Raw genomic sequence first — 19724 nt, 5'->3', positions numbered from 1 at the left:
CCACGCGCTCCGGGGTCGGAGGTCACGCCACAGGTCAGACCGATGGGGCCACCGCGGCCATCCGCCTGCCGAGCGGCGCGCGAGCCGAGTCAGCGACCTCGCCTCGGCAGACCGATGGCGAGCCTCTCCCCAGCGGTGCTGAGCGCAGCAGCTTGCCACCGGCCGCTGCGCCGAGCGGACGGCTGACCTTTGGCAGAGCGATGGCGAGGCGTGACTCCCGCGCCCGGCCGGTGGATTAGCCGGCCACGCCGGGGCTGGCTGACTCGCCGCCGGCTGACTGGCTGCGTATACAGCGGCTCGTCTGGAGTTTATCAGGCGGAGTGTATCCCGAGCTGGTAGCATCAACAGTGGCCTGTCACCTCATGTCATATTTGATCACATCACGCCGTCCAAGAAGTACGAAAAACGCACTGCAGCGAAAATATTTGTGTATCGCGGGCAGCCAGACATGCTCATACTCTCTTCGTCCCTGAAGGGGTAGCGCTCGAGCTGTGCATCATGATACCGGGCCCCCAGCGCAACATCCCGTCCAAGTGGGTTTGCGGTATGTCAACCTGTGCTCCCGTGCCAACAGACTGCAAGAGCATCCGCAGCGAAAACAACATGCGCCATGACTCTACCTATTCCTCACACCGCCCTCCCCATCCCCCGCAACTCGACCAACGGCAAAACTCCTTCGCAGTACACCAGCCGCCACACGCTCACACCGACAAACCCTTCCGCATACGCGTCTGCCGCCTGGCGGCCGGCGGCGGCACTAGCCAAACGCCAGCCGACCGGACCTCTCCAGCCCAGCTTCCGACCGTCTCCGCTCCGCCTTGCGCAGACAGCAGTCCCACGCGCCACTGGCCGAGCCAAGCCCGCCACCGGGAGCCCTAAATAGAAAATTAGGCAAGTGCCGTGTCCCTGGGATGCTGTAGATCTTCAAAATGAAATTACCGTCGGTCGGCGCCGCTGCCGACACGGGCGCACCGGTCGTCCAATAGAGCGGGCGGCGAGTTACGGTTGGCGACCGGCACGCCCTCTGCACCGGGCAGCGCCAATGGCACGCGGCCGCCGGCCCGACCGGTCGCTGCACTGACGACTCCCCTCTCTGACACCACTGTGTGCCCCAAGCACTGGTGGATTGATGTTTCTGTGTGGTAAAACACTGGGAACCATGGGTGGCACTTTCTGTAAAATTGAGGGGCTAAAGACATGTGAGCTCATCCCCCTTCACTCTGAACTCTGCAGGTCTTTCCATGCAGTTTTTGTGTGATAAAACACTGAAGACCATGGGTGGAATGTTCCATAAAATTGAGGGGCTAGGGACTGATGACCATCCCATTTGCTCTGAACTCTGCAGGTCACTCAGTAGAGTTCAGACAGGGCAAGGAAGAAAAATGATCTTTTGCACAAACTTGGTGATAAAAGCAAACATCTGAAAAAGCTCCACCTCTAAGGAATTGCAGGGAAAACAAGTAATGCTGGTGCAGGCTGTTTGGAAACAAGATACATGGACAGGAGATGTACCTAGAAAATTATACTACTGTTGGTGCAGCAGTATCCACTCATATTGTATGCAGAAAATTGCTTCTGCAGCTGCAGATTTCTTAACAGGATTTGACCATACCATGGGTGATTCTATCATTTGGTCTATGATTTGATATATTACTTGGTATATTCATTTGGTCACCTGAACAAACCATCAGGCTACATGAGCCCAAGTTTTTAAATATGGATAAACATAAGCTATCCCAATATGTTTTTGTTTGGTCCTTAGTCTTTAAGCAGCATTAAGCAAAATCCACACAAAATCCTGTAATACAACTTCCCAGTGCAAATGATGAGGCCAGAAAGTGATTGTTATAGCACAGCTGTGCCATAAGGCCATAGTTTCACAGTTTGATACCCACCAATGGCCATATCAAACATTATCACATAAAAGATAGTACATGTCCTTTACATCACCACCTTAACATAGGTATTGTGTTACCCCAGTGCTCATCAGAAAAAAAATTGTGCAATGCATGATGACATTTGACAAATATTGTTCAAAGCAAAACTTACCTTTGTGCTTCTGTAGCCTGATTTGGAAAACCTTCAACACTTCAGGCTCTTTCTAGGAGAGTAAAATCCACATTATCTGCCAAATCAGAACATTCCCTGTCAACTCAAGTAAGTATTTGCCTGTCATTCATCATTTTCAATCACCAAACCCACAACATGCTTTATAGGTATCCATATATGCACCTTACTGACAGAAATGGTGCTATAGCATCTTTCAGCCATGTCTGACTTTTATTATGTTGTTATTTTGCATGTATTACATAAATATATGCCTTCCTAAAACCATGGCCAGTAAAAAAGGTGCAGAAACTCCATTCACCTGACACTGGTTCCAAAGTCAAGGGAAGTTATCTTAGGCACAAAACGACCACTGCAGTCAACATGCCCAAAAACACCAATGAACAAAGGGAAGTTATCTAGCTTATGCGTAATGTCTCATATTTCCTCTAATTTTAACAGTCTTTGTTGATGTTACAAAAAATTTCAAATTTTAAAGCCAGACACTTGATACAATGATTCGCATTAAAACAGCAACCACCAAAAAGTAACAGCAGATAATTAATAACCAGTCCACAAAACTTGCAGCATGATATTGTGCTTGTGCCTACATACAATTGCCACCTCTAGGCACCTCCTGGGCCTTACCCTATCCATGCCTGCTAATTTGGTGACAGGCCTATATGTTCATGCTAGGATTATATGCTCAGTTATTGAGAACACAGGGTGTGGACTTATTTCATTTTCCAAAAAAAAACAATAAAAAGCAGGGACAAGTTGTTAAAAAACCTCATCATTTCCATGTACCTACAGTAACGATGATGCATGTCCTGAAGCTCCATAAGCCAATGGATAAGCTGGCACTCACGACTAAGCAATTAAAAACAAAATATAAAAGCAGGTACACACCACGCTTTACTTCCGATTGTCCACATACTTGAAAGGGCTCGTCTCAAGGCAAGACAATCCATTGAATATGAATGAAAACAGGGCAATGTATTATGCGTGCCGGAAGAGTGAAACAAACACTCAGCACGTCCCACAAAGCCTTTGCTCACCTGGTATCTCCCATGAAATAATTTAATCCGACAAGCCCGAATTCCACATCCATCAACCCTTCGTAAAATAACACAAATTTGGGTGATAGCATGTACACAGATGCTCTCTTATAGAGCCGTGCCAGTAATTGTGCTACTGGTAATCGTATGTCCGACATACGGTTACTTAAAAAGTAGCCTACATTTTAACATAAGGTCGTTGAGCTGGAAGCTGATATTATCTTGAGAGTCAAATATAAAAGTGTTGAAATAACTTAATCGAAAAACTACGGGATACGAATATATTTCTAGTTTGATATTACACATTATTCACTTTCCTTCCCCTTAAAAGTACTTATGGCTTAAGTTATCCTCGCCTTTGTCCGTTACTATTATTTGGGTTACAATAACGGCGACACAGTGACAAAAGTAATCGCTACTTTTTGTGGACGTGCGTAAATGGTGATCGGGCGGTTGTAAGACCTTGGGCAGTTGGTGTTTGCGGTAAGTTAAAGCTGAGAAAACGCTGGAATTTAGTTGTGATATGACTTGATTCATTCTCCTTTTATACCGTTGTCCCATTTGTATTTTGGAAATATGAATAAAGTAGGCGGCAGGCGGTGGGTTCAACTACCTGGTTTACACGCTTGACAGGGTTTCCATGTATGATAGACTGATGATCATGTTTGGTTTGTTGAGGAGGAAGAACCCCCCCCCAAAAAAAACACATCAGCATGTTGAATATGCATGTGTGATGTGAAATTTTGGTGTTATTAATGAAACAGCCTTTTATTATCAGCAATTCAGTCAAAAACAGGAAACAAAATTAAGAACAAAATGGTCTCCCAGTTGGTAAATAATTACACTATGCCAGAATGAGTCAAATTCAAAGAGGTTTATAAATGAAGTAGTTTGCTATAACCCAGGAATCCAGACTGCCAAAAGAACGCTTTGTCAAACATCAGACATCGCAGCAACATTACAGCAGAAATTTCACCTGGATGTGTTTTGTAAATCCTAGGATTTGGGAGCATTATGGCAGAACCTTATGTCATCAAGATGATTACATGTCATATATTTTTGAGTGGTTGGTAGAAGTACATTATGTAGCATCATTACATGAACTGGAAATTGATTGATATTCAGTGCGTAATCATCTTAATCTCTTGTATTGCAATGCATTCCATTGCAGTACACATGTAAATGCTTTTATCTAAAAAGCAGTTCAAACCTCAAATTTAATCTTTATTTTGTATTCTGATATTTGTTATTAAAGCTTAACAAAGCTAAAGAATTGCAACATATTTTTATTATTGCTGGGGTAAGCAGTTCCCAACATGGGTTGGTTTTATGCAGGCTGTTAAAACAATCATGAATGTGGCTTTTTGAGCACATAATTGTAGTACCTAAAGCCTGACCATCACATTTGTTGTCCCCAAAGTATGGCAGTAGTTCATTATTATATGGTGGTGGACCTAGTTGACAATGTCATGATCTATACTGAAAACCCAAAGTCTCATACTTTTGCCTATTAGTTTGGGACCTTTGTTAAACCCAGAGTCCAGACTAATTTTTGTTCCTGCAAAACATGCTTTGTCTGGGCAACCACCAACAAGAGTGGGCTGCTGCCTCCTCATCATCTTTGTGATTCGCAGAGTGGCAGTGACAGCTTTATGGTTTTGATGATTTGGTATTAGCGTAATGAATCCCTTCAAACCCCAGTTGGAACCCCCCAGATCACTGAATAGAGCAACCCCAGCAGACAAAAATGTGGTTGCACTCTTTGTCATGTCTACATATTGGTGCTGCTCAGACAATCATATGTCTTTCTCCACTGCCCCATGAGCTCACAGAAACAAAGCACTTCCACATCTGTGCTCTTCTAATGTTGTTTGTGCATTCCAGACAATTATTTGATCTCCCAGGGGTTCTTCAAAACCCAGAATGTCTGCCAGGAACCTAAGTGGTAAGTAATGGTTTAGCTCTAAGCAGTTGTGTATCTTGCCAAAAACACAAGGCAAGCTATTGGTGTGTTATGCCTTTCATAAAAGATGCATGTATTTGGCACCTTTTTGTCTTCTTTTTCTTGTATAATTTTGTAAATTTTGCCCAAGGGCTTTTGATGTGGTGCATTCCAGGGACCAGAGCATATGATAGCAGTGCTTTTGTGGACCCTGGGCCCATTTGATTAGGAAATGTGGGTTAACCTGCAGTATGTGTTAGCAACTGTTTTGTGTACCACAATGTTTGGTCCAGTTTGTCCTGTCCTCTGATCTTAGGTGACCCTGAGTGGTTGCTGCCACAGACTACAAGTTGTCAGAGTCAGAGGCAAATAGCAAGCTTGTGCAGCAGCTTAGACCCTCAGCCAGCCATCAGTGAGCTGAAAGCCTGTCATACTAACCAGTGGGTTCAGGCTTTCCACTGTGCTTTCCGTTGCAGTGTCATTTCAATAGGAGTGCTAACTTTTTTTAATAATTACTCCTTTTCTTTCAGATTCAAGTGATGACCCTGATGATCCAGGCGACTTTGGCGGTAGAATATCATCTGGTGCACGGAGAAGGAAGCAGTACACACAAGACTCTTTGGACAAGATGGGTTCCTCTTCTCCACATATTGAACTTCCACGATTCAAAAAGAAAAGAAATCTATCAAATGACGAGAGCTCAGACAAAATGGACGATCCTGACAGTCTATGGCCTGCCAGCTTTCCTGGCAAACAAGCCATGAAGCGTGATCGCTCCCCGGAATCAGAGGGCAAAAGCACTTCATCCTCATCTCACCATAGCCTTCCACCCACCAAAAAGAAGAAAGCTGCTGCTTATAGCTCTGTAGCTGAGAAAATGATGGTATGCAGTTGGTGTTCAGTTATTCTTCCCATCAGAGCATGTTTCTTGCCTAAGATTTATCAGGTGTGGTTTTTTATCAGCCTCCTGATTTTTTTTTTGTTTTGCGTTGCGAGATGTCATTGCATCCAACTGTGTTTATGGCATTGTGGTTTTTTGACAAAGTGTAATTTATTTCCCTCCCAACAGCTACTTTGCTTCGCTGAGCAGTGTTGGGTGTGCCGTGACGGAGCTGAGCACCTGAACAGAAAGGCGCGCTTACTTCCTAGGGATAAGGCGGTCCGGAAAATGAACATTGCGTAAGTGCACTAAACCGATGTCACTCCTCGGTCGTCCCCAGGCGGGAATGGGCTTCAAGAAGGGCACAGGTCTGGGCAAGGAGGGCCAGGGTATCGTGGACCCTGTGGAGCTGTCGACGCAGCGCGGCCGGCGCGGTCTCGGGCTCCGCCTGCCCGGCCTGGAGCCGGCCTTCGACCTCGACTGGGACCCCAGCCAGGAGATCGTGGAGGTGAGGATCCGCCCGCTCCCCTGTGTTGTGACGGACCTGGTATGGTCCTTGACTCGGTCCCGGCTTCACGGAGAGTCTTCCTTTGCCCTCTGATATCCGGCATTGTCCGTCCGTAACGTTCGCATAACCTCCATTGTCTATTGAACGCCAGTACTCTTCGAACCCCAGCACCCCCCCCCCCCCGAGCCCCAGCACCCTCCGAAACCCAGCGCCCTCCGAAGCTCAGCGCCCCCCCCCCCCGAACCCCAGCACCCTCCGAACTCCAGCACCCTCCGAGACCCAACACCTTCCGAGCCCCAGCAACCTCCGAAACCCATCACCCTCCGAACCCCAGCACCCTCCGAACCCCACCAGCACTCTTCAAACCTCAGTGCCGTCCGAACCCCAGCGCCGTATGCATCCAGCGCGCTCCGACCTTCCGCAGTTCGCTTGCGTGGTTCGTGAGTCGCTCCAGTATCCGACCAACCCCCAACGTCCAGCAACTCTTGCGGCCCAGATCTCCCCACCCTGAAGCCTCCAACAGGTCCGTCTGTGTTCTGTAGCATCACTCCAAACCTCACTGCTTCCCAGTGTCCTTTGCTTTCGACAACCAATGCATCTCCCCACGTATTCGGTGGCACTTTGTCATGAGGCGTCGTCGTCAAAAGTTGACCGTGCGTGCCACAGTGCGGCTTGGTTATCAATGAGTACGCTGCAGATAGTATTGAAAAGCGGTCTAAAGTTCGTATTCTTGTAGCTGATTTCACTGCCAGTCCCTGAGTGTTTCCGGGTTCTCCCATAGCGGATTTTGTTCGACAGGTAGAGGAGTCTTTCTCGTGGATCCCCAGCTATGATAAGAAGATTCCGTCTCTCGAAAAGATGATGTCGTGGGTGGAAACTGGGCCGAAGAAGAAAGAAATCGAAGGAGAGACACACTTCTGCGACTCCAAGATCCTCGCTGACGTTCTGAATTGCAAAGTACGCGTGCCGTGATGTGATCGATCCCAAGTGTGCGCTCGTTTTCGATGTTGAGTGCTGGTTGGTTGCTCTATCCGGGTGCTCGTCTGCGTGAGCAATCACATGGGCTTTGCTACTTTAGAGTAACGCGCTGACTCTGACAGCGTACGACTTCGTCGATCTGGCATTCGGACAGTGCCAGGGATCTCATTGTGCCCGCCACATGTCACTCTTGTGTCTGCTGTCCCTCAGAGAGTATCAGACGTGATGTCTGCCCTCGTATTTTACGCTATGTCCCTCAGAACGCCTCTGGCCTGCTGTCCCTCGTGGCACGTTTGACCCACTGTTCTTCGGGCGTGTCTGGCGAGCCGCTCTTTACAGCGTGCTTGACTCCGCAGAGCGTGTTTGACCAGCTGCAGCCGGTGGAGATGCGCCGGGCCCGCAGTCGCAGCAACCCGTTCGAGTCCATCAAGGGCGTGTTCTTCCTGAACCGGGCCGCGATGAAGATGGCCAACATGGACGCCCGGTTCGATTTCATGTTCACCGACCCGAAAGCGCAGGACGGCGTGAGTACTGGTGGAGAGGGACGTGCGTGGAAGGGTGGCGATATGTCAGTGTGAGCCGGCCGACGGTGCCGGCGGAGCTGGATACTTGATAGCGGTATGCTTATCATCTGCAGTAGAAAGCATCTGGTTGTTGATGAAATGGTGATTTCATTTAGCCCTCGCCAGACTCCGCATGCTTGGTAGGCGCCGTGATGTTAGTTTTTGGGACAACTCAAGCGCGTGATGATGACAATTCCTACCTGAGTTATGATCGATTTCTATTATGATAGTTATGATTATGATTAATTATGCGTATGATTAATTGTGATATGATTAATTTCTACCTAAATGTGAACTATTGTACCTTTGTAGGTAATGAGTTCTAACCATGTCGAGATGATGTCGGTTGCGTGTCGGTCAGGCGTCCGATGATGTACGTTTAACTTTATGGCATGTTTTTTGAGAAAAAATAACGCTACCGATGTGCTATACACAATCATAGGCGATGCCGCGATTCTTTTCAGCGTAATTACCTCCCATGACCTCGTTTGGTATGTGATACGTCTCATGAACAGATGTTTTTCTTCACTTTATCAAGTGTTGAGGGGGGGGGGGGGGGGGGTTCGTTGACGTCCTGTGGCAAGTTCTTCTTAAAGTAGTTCACTCAGCTGAGTTGGTCCATATGACCCTATTTGATGTCGCAGGTCAATTGCTTGGCAGGTACTTGTCACCCACTTGTGGCTCCTATCAGCATGTGTTCAGCTTGCTGATGTTTATACCATAGTGGTGGCTGTGCCATCATAACACACAGTTATGAATGTAGAAAGAAAGCCTAACTGGGTTCATTGTGCCTCCTTGAGCGGGTTTCGTCCAGCAAAGGTCGTTTTCGCTGATGTTTAGAGGCAATCATTGTACACAGATTTAGGCGAGCTTTCCTCTGGCGTTTTCCACTGGACCCAATCCAGGCAGCTTTTTTAGACGGCAGGGCGTTTGTGAGATCATCTGGTCGGGGACTGGGAAAGAAATGCTGGCCGGCGGGAGTAAATTTGTGTGATCACTAAGCTATCCTGAATTGTGGTCTTAATATTTTACCGGCCTCCCTGACGCAGCAAATGTTCCCGATTTCATCTTTTGCGCGCGACAGCTCCGGCGCAAGTGAAGTCAGAAGGCCTCAACGACTTGTATGGATTTCATAGAAGCTGCAGTCGGGGCAATGCCGGAAATTGCACCGAGCTCCATGCATTAGTCAGTAAGGACGTGTCGGACCGGTGGTTAGATGATGCCATTACCATATTCGCCCGCCCGTTCACCCCTCCCCTCCCCCTCCCCCTGCCCAGCGCCCGCAGCTGGGCGAGTTCGACCTGCTGTTCTTCGCGGACGTGTGCGCCGGCCCGGGCGGCTTCTCCGAGTACGTGCTGTGGAAGAAGAAGTGGCAGGCCAAGGGGTTCGGTTTCACGCTGCGCGGCGAGAACGACTTCAAGCTGCATGACTTCCACGCCGGCCCCGTGGAGACGTTCGAGCCGCACTATGGTGGGTGCGCCGGGGCGGCGGCGGCGCGGCCACGTCCCGCGCTGTGGCAGATAATGTGACCTGCCGGCTGTGACGAAGTCCAGTGTCTCGCGCTTGCTGTGTTGTGGGATTGTTCTATTAACAAGTATTTGCTTTCGAAGTCTGCCGCGTACGCATTTCTGTCTAGGTAACGGCATTTCGTTGATTTTGGCTGTGCCGCGAATCGGATGAAGGAGATGGTGTGTCATTCCCTTTGAAAGATGTTAAGAATGAAAATAGTATGCTTTTAATAGACATTAAGCTTTCAATTGAAATGCAACCATTCATTCACAGGCTGTATTGTAACGATCATTGTTACACTTAACTCGTCATGGTGTGTATACTGTCAGCTGTTTTGGACCACCGCAGCTGTCTGAAGTAATGTGCTCAAGTCTAAATAGTACCAGTGCTAGAGAATTTAACGCCAGAACACACCCGATAGCGACGAAGGTCGCCGACGTCCGCACGGCACGGCACGACACGCTGCGCGGCGAGACGGTGTTAATTTGAAAGTTTCCTGAGTTAGCAGTGCGATGATGACCACCCTTACGACAGGCGACGGCGGCCTGCAGGGAGACGGTGACGTGTTCCGCCGGAAGAACCAGCAGGCTTTCCGCAACTTCGTGATGAAGCAGACAGACGACAAGGGCGTGCACTTCATGATGGCGGACGGCGTACGTGTCGAGACTTGGCGGTGACGCGATGCATCGCGCCGGGTTACGGCCATGAAAACTTCTTATAGAAAAGGGCGGGGTTATCAATTTTGGACGCTATCGAACTAAGAGCACACAGAACTGTTAAGCGTTGTGCTGTGCCGAAGTGCCGTCGTAAGAGGCGCCTCAATGGCACATTAACAATGATGTATACATGAATGTGGTCAAAGAAACAGCTGCTATGGCAGCATTATGAACGTTTTGTTGTATATCGTTGCTTAAGCCGCAAGCGGGAGAAATCAGGGCCTGGGGGTTCGATTCTCCGCGATGCCTGCCCTTACCGCTAGGGTGAGATGTAGGTGGCGCCATATAGCGTTAGCTGCTGACGGTGTCGTAAAGTCCCAGCGGTAACAGCAAAGCCTCATGGGATACGCATTTCGTTCACCCTTGCATGTCCGTCTCACTGAGCATTCACAGCAGATTTGGGGCGTGTGGTGAAAGACTTCTGTGCATTCACAAGAGGCCCAAGGGATTTGCGTGCCGCGTGCTTCAACAATGCGACCAATCGCGTCTGTAAGCGGACGTCCGGTGGGAACAAACGATGCGCGCGCGGCGAGAGCAGCGACGCAGCCGCATGGCTGGGCGGTGCCCCGGGCAGTACGCACGCAAGCCCCCAGTCGGCGCCAGCCCATACTGGCGCCATGTAGCCTCGCCAAACTGCCTCCCGCGGCGCCACACCAGCCGGCCCCGGTCTGCGGCCAGCTCAGTCGTCACACAGCCGACGCGCGGGTGTGGAGGTCTCGGCCGCCCACCTCGCGTGCCGCGGCGGACAGCTGCTCGGCGCCGGGAGGCTGCCGGCCGGACAGCTGCTCGGTGCCGGGGCGGCTGCCGGCCGGCAGCTGCTCGGTGCCGGATGACTGCCGGCCGGACAGCTGCCCGGCGTCGGACGGTTGCCGTCCGGACAGGCGGTCCGTCTCCGACGTCAGCCACGTCCCGATCGGTTACCGATGGAGCGGCCGGTCCGAGCGCTCCCACTATTTACACGGGCGAGTGTGGCCGGGGAGGCGAGCTAATGCCTCGGATGTCCTGCCGTTGCCGGGCTGCCCGGGCTCTCTGTGTGTGTTGCAGCTGCGTGTACCGAGTGGAAAGCTTTCGGGTGGCCCGGCTGGCATCGTCTCGATTACTTGTGGGACGTATTTGAAGGAATAGCGAGCACGGTAACCTCATTGATTTTGGTACGCGGTCGAACGCTGGGATGTCGTAGATTACGATCCGAATTTAAGCTTGGGTGTTTTGGTTCACAGGGGTTTTCGGTCGATGGCCAAGAAAACATTCAGGAGATTCTTTCAAAGCAGCTCTACCTGTGCCAGTTTCTCACCGCCCTGAACATAGTTCGCACTGGTAAGTGGGTGTCACCGATCAGCATGATTAAATACGGTATTTGCTCTCACGCTTGTGTCGCTGATGACCAGTAATAATTGTCACACTAATGTGATCAAACTGAATCATACATGTCATAAATTGTTTGCATTACTTAATGTGATAGTTTGTCATGGGCACATGCTTTCGCAGTTTGCTGTTTTTGTAGATCCACGCTGTGAGGAAAGTCGTGCAGTGAAAGGAGTCTCAAAGACGTAGGTCTTGTCTCAGATGTATTGAACACACTGAAAAAATTGTTCTTGTAGCCATCACCTACAGAGCGCACGCTCATTGTGGCACCCGTGGACACGGGCCTTTCCTCCCGTTATCATATTGTATTGTATGCATAAAATAGGTGCGTGAATAAATGTTACATCTACTTAATTCGGGATCGGCACTTAAACATGATGATCGAAGCGCATGATGTTGTTTTATGTCACGCCAAAAATTTTGCGCGTCTGCGGCGCGCTGAGCTGGGTTTTAAGTTGTTTTTTTTTTGTTTTTTAATCTAGTTTTGTCACCTCATCACGAATTCCTGTGTACATTCCTGATCGCCTAGAAGGTGGCAACACTACTCAGGTTCATTGTGTTTCTTTCACGGTGGGTGTTTTCGCTGTGCCATAATTTTCTGCAACGATGTCGTCTGGAACTGACGTTATGGTAGCTGATGACCGTGTCAACTGGTGGCGCTTTCATTACGGCAGCGTTTCAATCCATAGCGTTACGATTCAAGGCGCAATAGTTTTCATTTTTCCGGTGATAGTGGTTTGTTGGGGTTGGACGATTACGTTTTGAAACCATAATCATCTGTTCATTTTAAAAAAAACTAAGACCTCTGGGCTTCGACCTGTGAATGCAACCAGAGTGTCATTGCCACCTCTGCCCAGCCTGAGCACATGTGACGTCAACGAGTGGCTGAGTCACCTTTCCGTAACGTCACTGCGACCCCTGTCCGTGTTCTCTAATGTCACTGCGACCCCTGTCCGTGTTCTCTAACGTCACTGCGACCCCTGTCCGTGTTCTCTAACGTCACTGCGACCCCTGTCCGTGTTCTCTAACGTCACTGCGACCCCTGTCCGTGTTCTCTAACGTCCCTGCGACCCCTGTCCGTGTTCTCTAATGTCACTGCGACCCCTGTCCGTGTTCTCTAACGTCACTGCGACCCCTGTCCGTGTTCTCTAACGTCACTGCGACCCCTGTCCGTGTTCTCTAACGTCACTGCGACCCCTGTCCGTGTTCTCTAACGTCACTGCGACCCCTGTCCGTGTTCTCTAATGTCACTGCGACCCCTGTCCGTGTTCTCTAACGTCACTGCGACCCCTGTCCGTGTTCTCTAACGTCACTGCGACCCCTGTCCGTGCTGTCTGGCGTCACCCCGACCGCTGCCTGTGCTGCCTGACGTCACTGTCATTTCCTGTCTGCTGTCACGGAATGTCCCTCTAAGGGTATGTCTGTTCCCCTGTCATTCTGAGTCCATGTGTGCGCCTTTCGATGTGGCTACGAGTCAATGTCAGCGCCCCCCGATGTGCGAGTCAATGTTTGCACCATCCGATGCGACTCTGAACTGTATCTGTATCCTACGATGTGACAGAGTCAATGTTTCACCCTCCGATGTGGCTGAGTCAATGCTTGCACCTCTGATGTGACTCTGAGTCGATGTCTGCTCGATCCGACGTGACTTAGCCCGTGTCCTCTCCACTGGACGCCATCGCCGTCACCTTGACCCTGTGCTGACGTCTTCAGACGGCCACTTCGTCTGCAAGCTGTTCGATCTCTTCACGCCGTTCAGTGTCGGCCTCGTGTACCTGATGTACATGGCCTTCAAGGAGGTGTGCATCATCAAGCCCAACACCAGCCGGCCGGCTAACTCGGAGAGGTACTGTGAATACCAGCGTCACGTGGAATGACGTGAAGCGAATAATATTACCAGCGTTTGACAACCTCATCGCCGCATTCGTAATCGTCCGTAACGCTGGCTTGTTTCACCATGCATGCGGCTTATGTCTTATCTCACGCGACATTTCGCAGCACGGAACTCGTTTGCGCTCGGATGCAGACCTGACAATGAACCCGTGTGGTTGGGGAGGAGGGTGTTGACGATCCATGCGTAGCGGGGTGGGGGCAAAGTAGCGTGACAGAGGTACGTTGTCTCGGGAAAAATAGTTCCTTTCGCCCCAGCATGTCTGCTCGACGTCAGTTTGCACAATACGCATGTCCGGAAGTAACCATGCATGTTTCAACTTCGCGATTGTCGGCCTTGTTTTCAGAACAGAAAGCTTCAACACGCAACCGTTTAGTTCGTAAAATACCTTACCTGTTGCAGTCCAGGGTGACGTATTAAGCCTTTGAACGGAACAGAATCTGCTCCATCGCGTTCGAGTGGTGGTTGCATTTTTCCGCCGTCGTGACAAAGAACCGCATCGATTCACGCAATCCGCAGTCTTGCAATTGCGTGACCGATTGCAAAAGATCGCCTTCGGCGTCTTTGATAATCGTCGCGCTTGGAATCACCCTCACTTGACCTTGACTCGTCTTTGCCGGCTGCTCATCCGGACTCCACACCGTATCACCGCGTTATGCACGCGCCTGACGCTGCCCCGCTGACGGCGCGTCCCGGCGCAGGTACATCGTGTGCAGGTGGCGGCGGCCGGACGCCGACGCAGTCCGCGACTACATGGACGAGGTCAACCAGCGGCTGGAAGAGTTCGGCTCGTTCTCCGAGCAGGACGTCATGCACGTGGTGCCGCTGGAGGTGCTCAAGGCGGACCGCGTGTTCAACGACTACATCAACCGCTCCAACAACGAGTAAGTGATGGGCTGGATTGGCGGGGTCTGGACCCGGCTAGTGGCGGCTGGACCCAGGCCGGCAGCCGTGTGCCGGGACAGTGTGTTCGCGTGTGGAAGGCGGTCAGGAGCGACGGGGCGATGTGACGGTGTCGGCCTTCGAATCGAGTGGTCTGAGCCCGGGGATGCAGTAGAAAGGATGGGGCTTATCGTCGGATAGTCGATGCATAACTTAGCAGCTGCTGTGCCGCAGCAGTGGACCATAGACAGATCCAGCCGACAGACTCGGAGACGATAGACAGATTCAGATGTCCCACTCCCCTCAACAGATCGGTGTAGTGGTGCCCCCCACCCGACCGCTGTGTGCCTGGGTAGGGGGGGGGGGGGGGTAGTAGTAAGGTATGTTCCAGTCTGTTACCTCCCACTTTGCCAGATATATATATATATATATATATATATATATATATATATATATGTATAATGCAATTGATTTCTTGCTACCTAAGCTTTCGGGGAGGGATTGAATTGGTGATCCGTAGCTGCTACAGTCTGGCGAGAGAAGAGTCCGGACAGTGGCTTGTCGCCGTCTCTGGCAGTGCAGAGAAGCAGTGTCGGCCATCTGTTTGCGATGAACGTGCTATTGATACTCCAGGAATGTTCTGCTGCTAGAGTAGCTCGGGAACAGTTTTGCTCACCAAGGCCGTGCTTGAGCTCTGCGCGGTGTACTGTCTCCGGTCGGGAGCCGTGTCCGCCCACCGGGACCGAGCCTCACCCCCGCCTCCACTCCGCCAGCCTGGGCCAGCGGCAGATCGTCAGCCTCACCAAGATCCGCACCTTCTACCGGGACGTGCAGCTGCGCGAGGACCGGCAGCAGGAGCTGCGCGCGCAGTGCCTGGCCGCTTGGGCCGTGCCCGACATGGCACGCACGTCGCGGCCGGCGGCCGGCCGGCCGGAGGCGGCGCTCCGCCGGCTGACGGCCGACGCCGAGCTGGAGGCACTGGCGGCGCCGGCGGCGCGGCTCCAGCCGGATACGCTGCCGACGCTGGTGCGCTCGCAGTACGACTGGCTGGCCGTGGTGATGGGCGTCGAGCCGGAGAGCCGGCGCGAACGCTGCCTCGTGCTCGGTGAGTGCCGGCGGCCGGTGGGCTGGGTGGTTGGTCGGTGACGGGTGGCACGGTCTGGGGAGGCGAGAGGGAGACGCTGGGGCGAGTAATGGACGTGGGTGGGGTTTGCTAGGCCTTAAATGGTGGCGAATGATAGGTAGAGGGCGCGGAGGAGCCTCTGGCATTGGGACTATGTTGGGTGTGAAGTTGGCTATGAGATGCTTGGTGGTCCGGGGTCTGCATTACTGTCGATTTAGTTGCATAGTTTGAGCCGAACTCAAATGTAGTTTCAGTTGGATTGTGTGACATCGTCGCACGAAGCAAACTGAGCATGGACCTGGTGCTTGTAAATAGCTCACCGTAAGCTTGCCGCAAAACGGTGTTAAAGAATGTATTGCCAGGTGGCTGCCATGGGATGTATTGGGCTCAGATTATATTGTTTTTGATTGGTTACTGGTTTCCGGGATCAGCCAGCCGTGTCCCTTACCACCCGTGGTCAACAGATGATTGTTTTCCGACGTTTTGTCGGACAGAATACGGCCTAAAGGTTCGTTTTCTTGTGCAATGCCACTTCACACTCGCCTTTTCACCGCTGGGTTCTCTGGCTCACTACCAGCCGACCTGGGCATGCCGCAATGATCGGGTCTGAACATTTGCTTCATGCTCTCTCGCCCGTCTGCATTGAACCACAAGTCTGCGATACTGTCCGCTCGGCCACGGGACACCACCAGCCTAGCGTCTGGCCTTACACGGGCATTGGCGCTAGGTTCTGTTGGGAGCCTACCGTAACGGCCTCGTCCTCGTACGAGATCGGGTAGCGATTCCGGTGATCCCTTCGCGGCTCGGTCAGCACCGAAACGACCGAGATTCGTCCCCCTACCGGTCCCGTCCCCTCGAATTGATTCCGTAGTATTGTTCCCACGTCCTGACCGCCGAGGCAGTGATAACGTTCTCCCCCGTGCCTGTCCCCCAGGACTGGGTCGGAAGAACGTGTGGCGACGGGGCCTGGGTGAGGCGCAGTGGTCGAAGCTGGACGGGCTGGAGCTGCCGGCCGACACGCTGGTGCTGGCCGAGCTGGTGCCGGAGCTGCGCGGCCGGCTGGCGCAGCCGCTGGCGCAGCGGCGCGGCGCCGCGCTCCACCTGCTCGACGCCGTGATGCTGGGCGGCCGCGACGTGCGCCGCCAGCCGCTGCGCCGCCGCCTCGCCGCCTGCGCCGCCTTCGCCGCCGCCGTCAACAAGCCCAGCCGCACCGAGATGACGCCCGTCCGCTGCAAGCGCGCCTACCGCATGGACGAGGTGGAGGCGCTGCTGGACAGGTGGGTGGCGAGGGTGGGCCGCCTGCTGGACAGGTGGTGGGATAGGGCTGAAGCGGCTGCTGCACAGATGGGAATGGGGACTGGGATAAATGAGGGAGGAGATTTATGTGAACTGGTTTGTTGGGCAACTGCGGCCCAAAGCTCGTCGTGGTATGATACGTTTTGTGTGTTTGATATTTACCGAATCCTGAGTGAAATAAGCGGTTAACCGGTATGTGTGCTTGAAGTCACTACCAGTGTGTTTTTCTTCTATCCAGCGCAGGTTATTATGTCGGTAGATACCACAGCCTGAGCTTCTCTATCTATAACGTCATACGCTATTCTAACGCCCTGTATACTCTACATCCATCAGCTGTCATGGAAGTCACTCCCTTTCGGGTCACCTGTTTTCGTAACATTTGTTCAGAACGCAGGTGGCGCCATCTTTTGTGATGTCGCTGTCCCTCTCCGACCGCCGTGTTCGTGTATGATGACCACAAGCTCGACGTTAACCCCTCCCTTCTCCCTCTCTCCTCTCCGCCCGTCAGTCTGCAGCGGCATCCCGTCAAGGGCTCGCACCACCACGACCGGCTGGTGCACGTGGTGGAGGAGGACGACAACGAGGTCTCGTTCTTCGTGCCTACCGGGCTCATGCTGCTCAGGTCCACGCGAGGTGAGCTTCTCGCCCCCCCCCCCCCGGCCCCCACACCCTTCGCGGGGTGAGGGAGAGACGCGATGCCTGCACCGACTTGGCACTCCTGTGACTCGCTGTCGGCCGTGAGAAGCGAGATGTTCAAACGTGTCATTTTCATTTTGATTCGATGGGCAATCCAAACACAGGCAATCAGAAGCCAGTTAGGGAGGATCGCATGCACGCGCCGCCTCAGCAGCGGCAGACGTATCACGCCACGGCGACCCAATACATTACCGGAGTGGCAAGGTCGATGTGTGGGCCTGTCACGTGCCGGCGGGACGATCGGTAGGTCCTGGAACGCGGCCAGAATTCGGCCGATAAATCAGCGTGGCGCCGAAGCGTGGCTGCCCGACACGCCATGGCGGCCGCACCGGCGCCGCGGTCCCGCGCTGCGGGCCACGCCGATGTCGTGGCATGGCGTGATGCGGCCCAAATAGCTAATGTACCTGACGCGCCTTTAAAGCGCAACAGCTAAATGGCAGGGCCTGATACTCGGGGACGGACGGGGTGGGGTGTTTCATTCGAACCGCGAGACGCCCAGCGGCACTGGATGGTGGTGCTCGGGCCCGGTGGCGGCCGCTCGCACCGGCGGGACTCCTGGCCGCCGGTGAGGTTATACGCTGTGTTGGCCCTGCACTCGTCGATAATCCATGGATAGGTCGGCCGTCACAGAAGGCAATCGCCGCCGCTGGCCGCGGGCACTCAGCTGTGGGCGTCGCGCCGGACTCGCGTCCTTCATCTGAAGCCGGCACGTGGCACATGTCACTTGTGATTTGTCACCTTCTGCACGGGGACGCTTGCCTCCGTTCTGAAGTGCGGTGTCTTGGGCCCCAGGGGTACTTTACTGGAGCTCTCTGCGTACTCTTTTGCGTGTGACCGGTATGTAATGTAAACTGCTGCCTACGGGCCCCGTGGTGCTTTTAGCGCCTGAAAGAAGGTGCTGGTACGTGGGTGAAAAGAACGTCCGCAACAGCCACGATTGATGGTGTTCATGACACGTGATCGTTTCCTGATGCTTTCGTTCGCGATCCCAGCACCAGCACCAGTACCATGGCTCGCATGGTTAACGTTCGTGATCTCTGCAAGCCGCCACCAGCCCCGTCCCCACTGACCCACGGCGGTGCGTGACCCGCGTGACCGGCGTGCCGTTCCGCAGAGCCGTGGATGATGTCCTTCAGCCGCACGCAGAAGCGCCTGTACTGGTTCGACCGGCAGCACAACACCAGCTCGTACGAGTGCCCGGAGGCGGCCGTGGCCGAGTTCCGGCACGCGGCGCGCACGCGGCTCTTCTGGCCGTGGCGGCCGGACGGCGTCGGTGTCACCGAGCCGGCGCCGCCCGACGTAGCCGGTCTCGACCGCCGCCTCTTCGCCGCGCACATGGCGCAGCAGCCCCGCTGAGCGGCGCGCCGGGCCGCGCCGACGTTAGGGTGCCGTCCAGGTGGCGGGTGGCGGACGCGCGGGACGGAGCCGACTGCCGGACGGCTGGAGCGAGGTCGCGCGCCGCTGGGACGTCGCAGAGAAGCCGTCGTGGCCGCGTGGCTTAGGGTAGTCCGCCACCGACTTGTGGCGAAGAGGCGGGCCCGTGTCCGGCCGCTCTGAGGGCGTTCTGGCCTGGCCGTCTGTCGGCCCGACCCGCTGTTGGCCCGACCCGCTGTCGGCCCGGTCTGGTGCAGCCGCGTCTTGACAGCGTGCTGTGCGCGATAGCGCTGCCGTGATCTGGTTCACGAAGCAGCGGCGGGATGTCTTCCGCGGGCTGTTCTCTACGCGCGTGTCGGTTTGGCGACTGTGCGCGAAGTGTGAACGAACGGCACGCTGAGCTCCGCTGCTTTCGTTCCAGCTGAGTGACTGCCCTGTGGGGCTTCGAGGTGCCGATTAGCCGGGGTCGTCGGCGTGGGTGACGGCACCGCGCGGAAACCACTTCACGTGCCAATCGCGTCGTTGTTGACTCGCATCAACCTGGAGGACGCGGCGGACGGCCCGTTTTTGGGGCTCTTTTTCGTAGCGAACTCAGGCATCGCGGGCACGTGGCCACTGACAAATCGGTGTTGAAACGCAGTGGAAGTCACCTGGGAGCAGGCTGTGAGTGCGTCCGCAGCTGGCTGGCGCGTTCTGTGGAGCACCTGAGCCGCGCGGCGGCCGGTGTTGGTCGGCTGGGACGTCCCGGCCGTCGCTGTGATTCAGCGTGTGTGTGTGCTCTGCGCTGTCCTGTTGCGCTCGTGACGCGGTCAGCGCCGCCGCGCCGTCAGCTGTGTGGGATCATCTGTCCTTGACTGGGCCGGGCGAGGGGGAAGGGGAGGGGTGGCCGTGCGCCGG

General features: G+C 53.6%; 1 protein-coding gene across 1 annotated transcript; it reads left to right on the top strand.

Moving 5' to 3' along the window:
• The first annotated feature begins 3530 nt into the window (after positions 1–3530).
• Cmtr1 (Cap methyltransferase 1) lies at positions 3531–19252 on the top strand. The gene is made up of 16 exons (XM_037222688.1): positions 3531–3587; positions 4989–5049; positions 5577–5929; positions 6267–6434; positions 7233–7391; positions 7769–7936; positions 9253–9445; positions 10019–10137; positions 11421–11517; positions 13279–13411; positions 14158–14340; positions 15112–15443; positions 16396–16738; positions 17266–17390; positions 18568–18703; positions 19249–19252. Exons 3-16 carry the CDS (start codon positions 5924–5926, stop codon positions 19250–19252), a joined length of 2166 nt encoding a protein of 721 aa, XP_037078583.1. The 5' UTR covers positions 3531–3587; positions 4989–5049; positions 5577–5923.
• Positions 19253–19724: the final 472 nt, after the last annotated feature.

The sequence above is a fragment of the Pollicipes pollicipes genome, unplaced genomic scaffold (genome assembly GCF_011947565.3).
Source record: "Pollicipes pollicipes isolate AB1234 unplaced genomic scaffold, Ppol_2.1 Scaffold_2555;HRSCAF=2994_pilon_pilon_pilon, whole genome shotgun sequence".
Taxonomy (NCBI): domain Eukaryota; kingdom Metazoa; phylum Arthropoda; class Thecostraca; order Pollicipedomorpha; family Pollicipedidae; genus Pollicipes; species Pollicipes pollicipes.
This window is presented reverse-complemented; position numbering and strand designations above follow the sequence as displayed.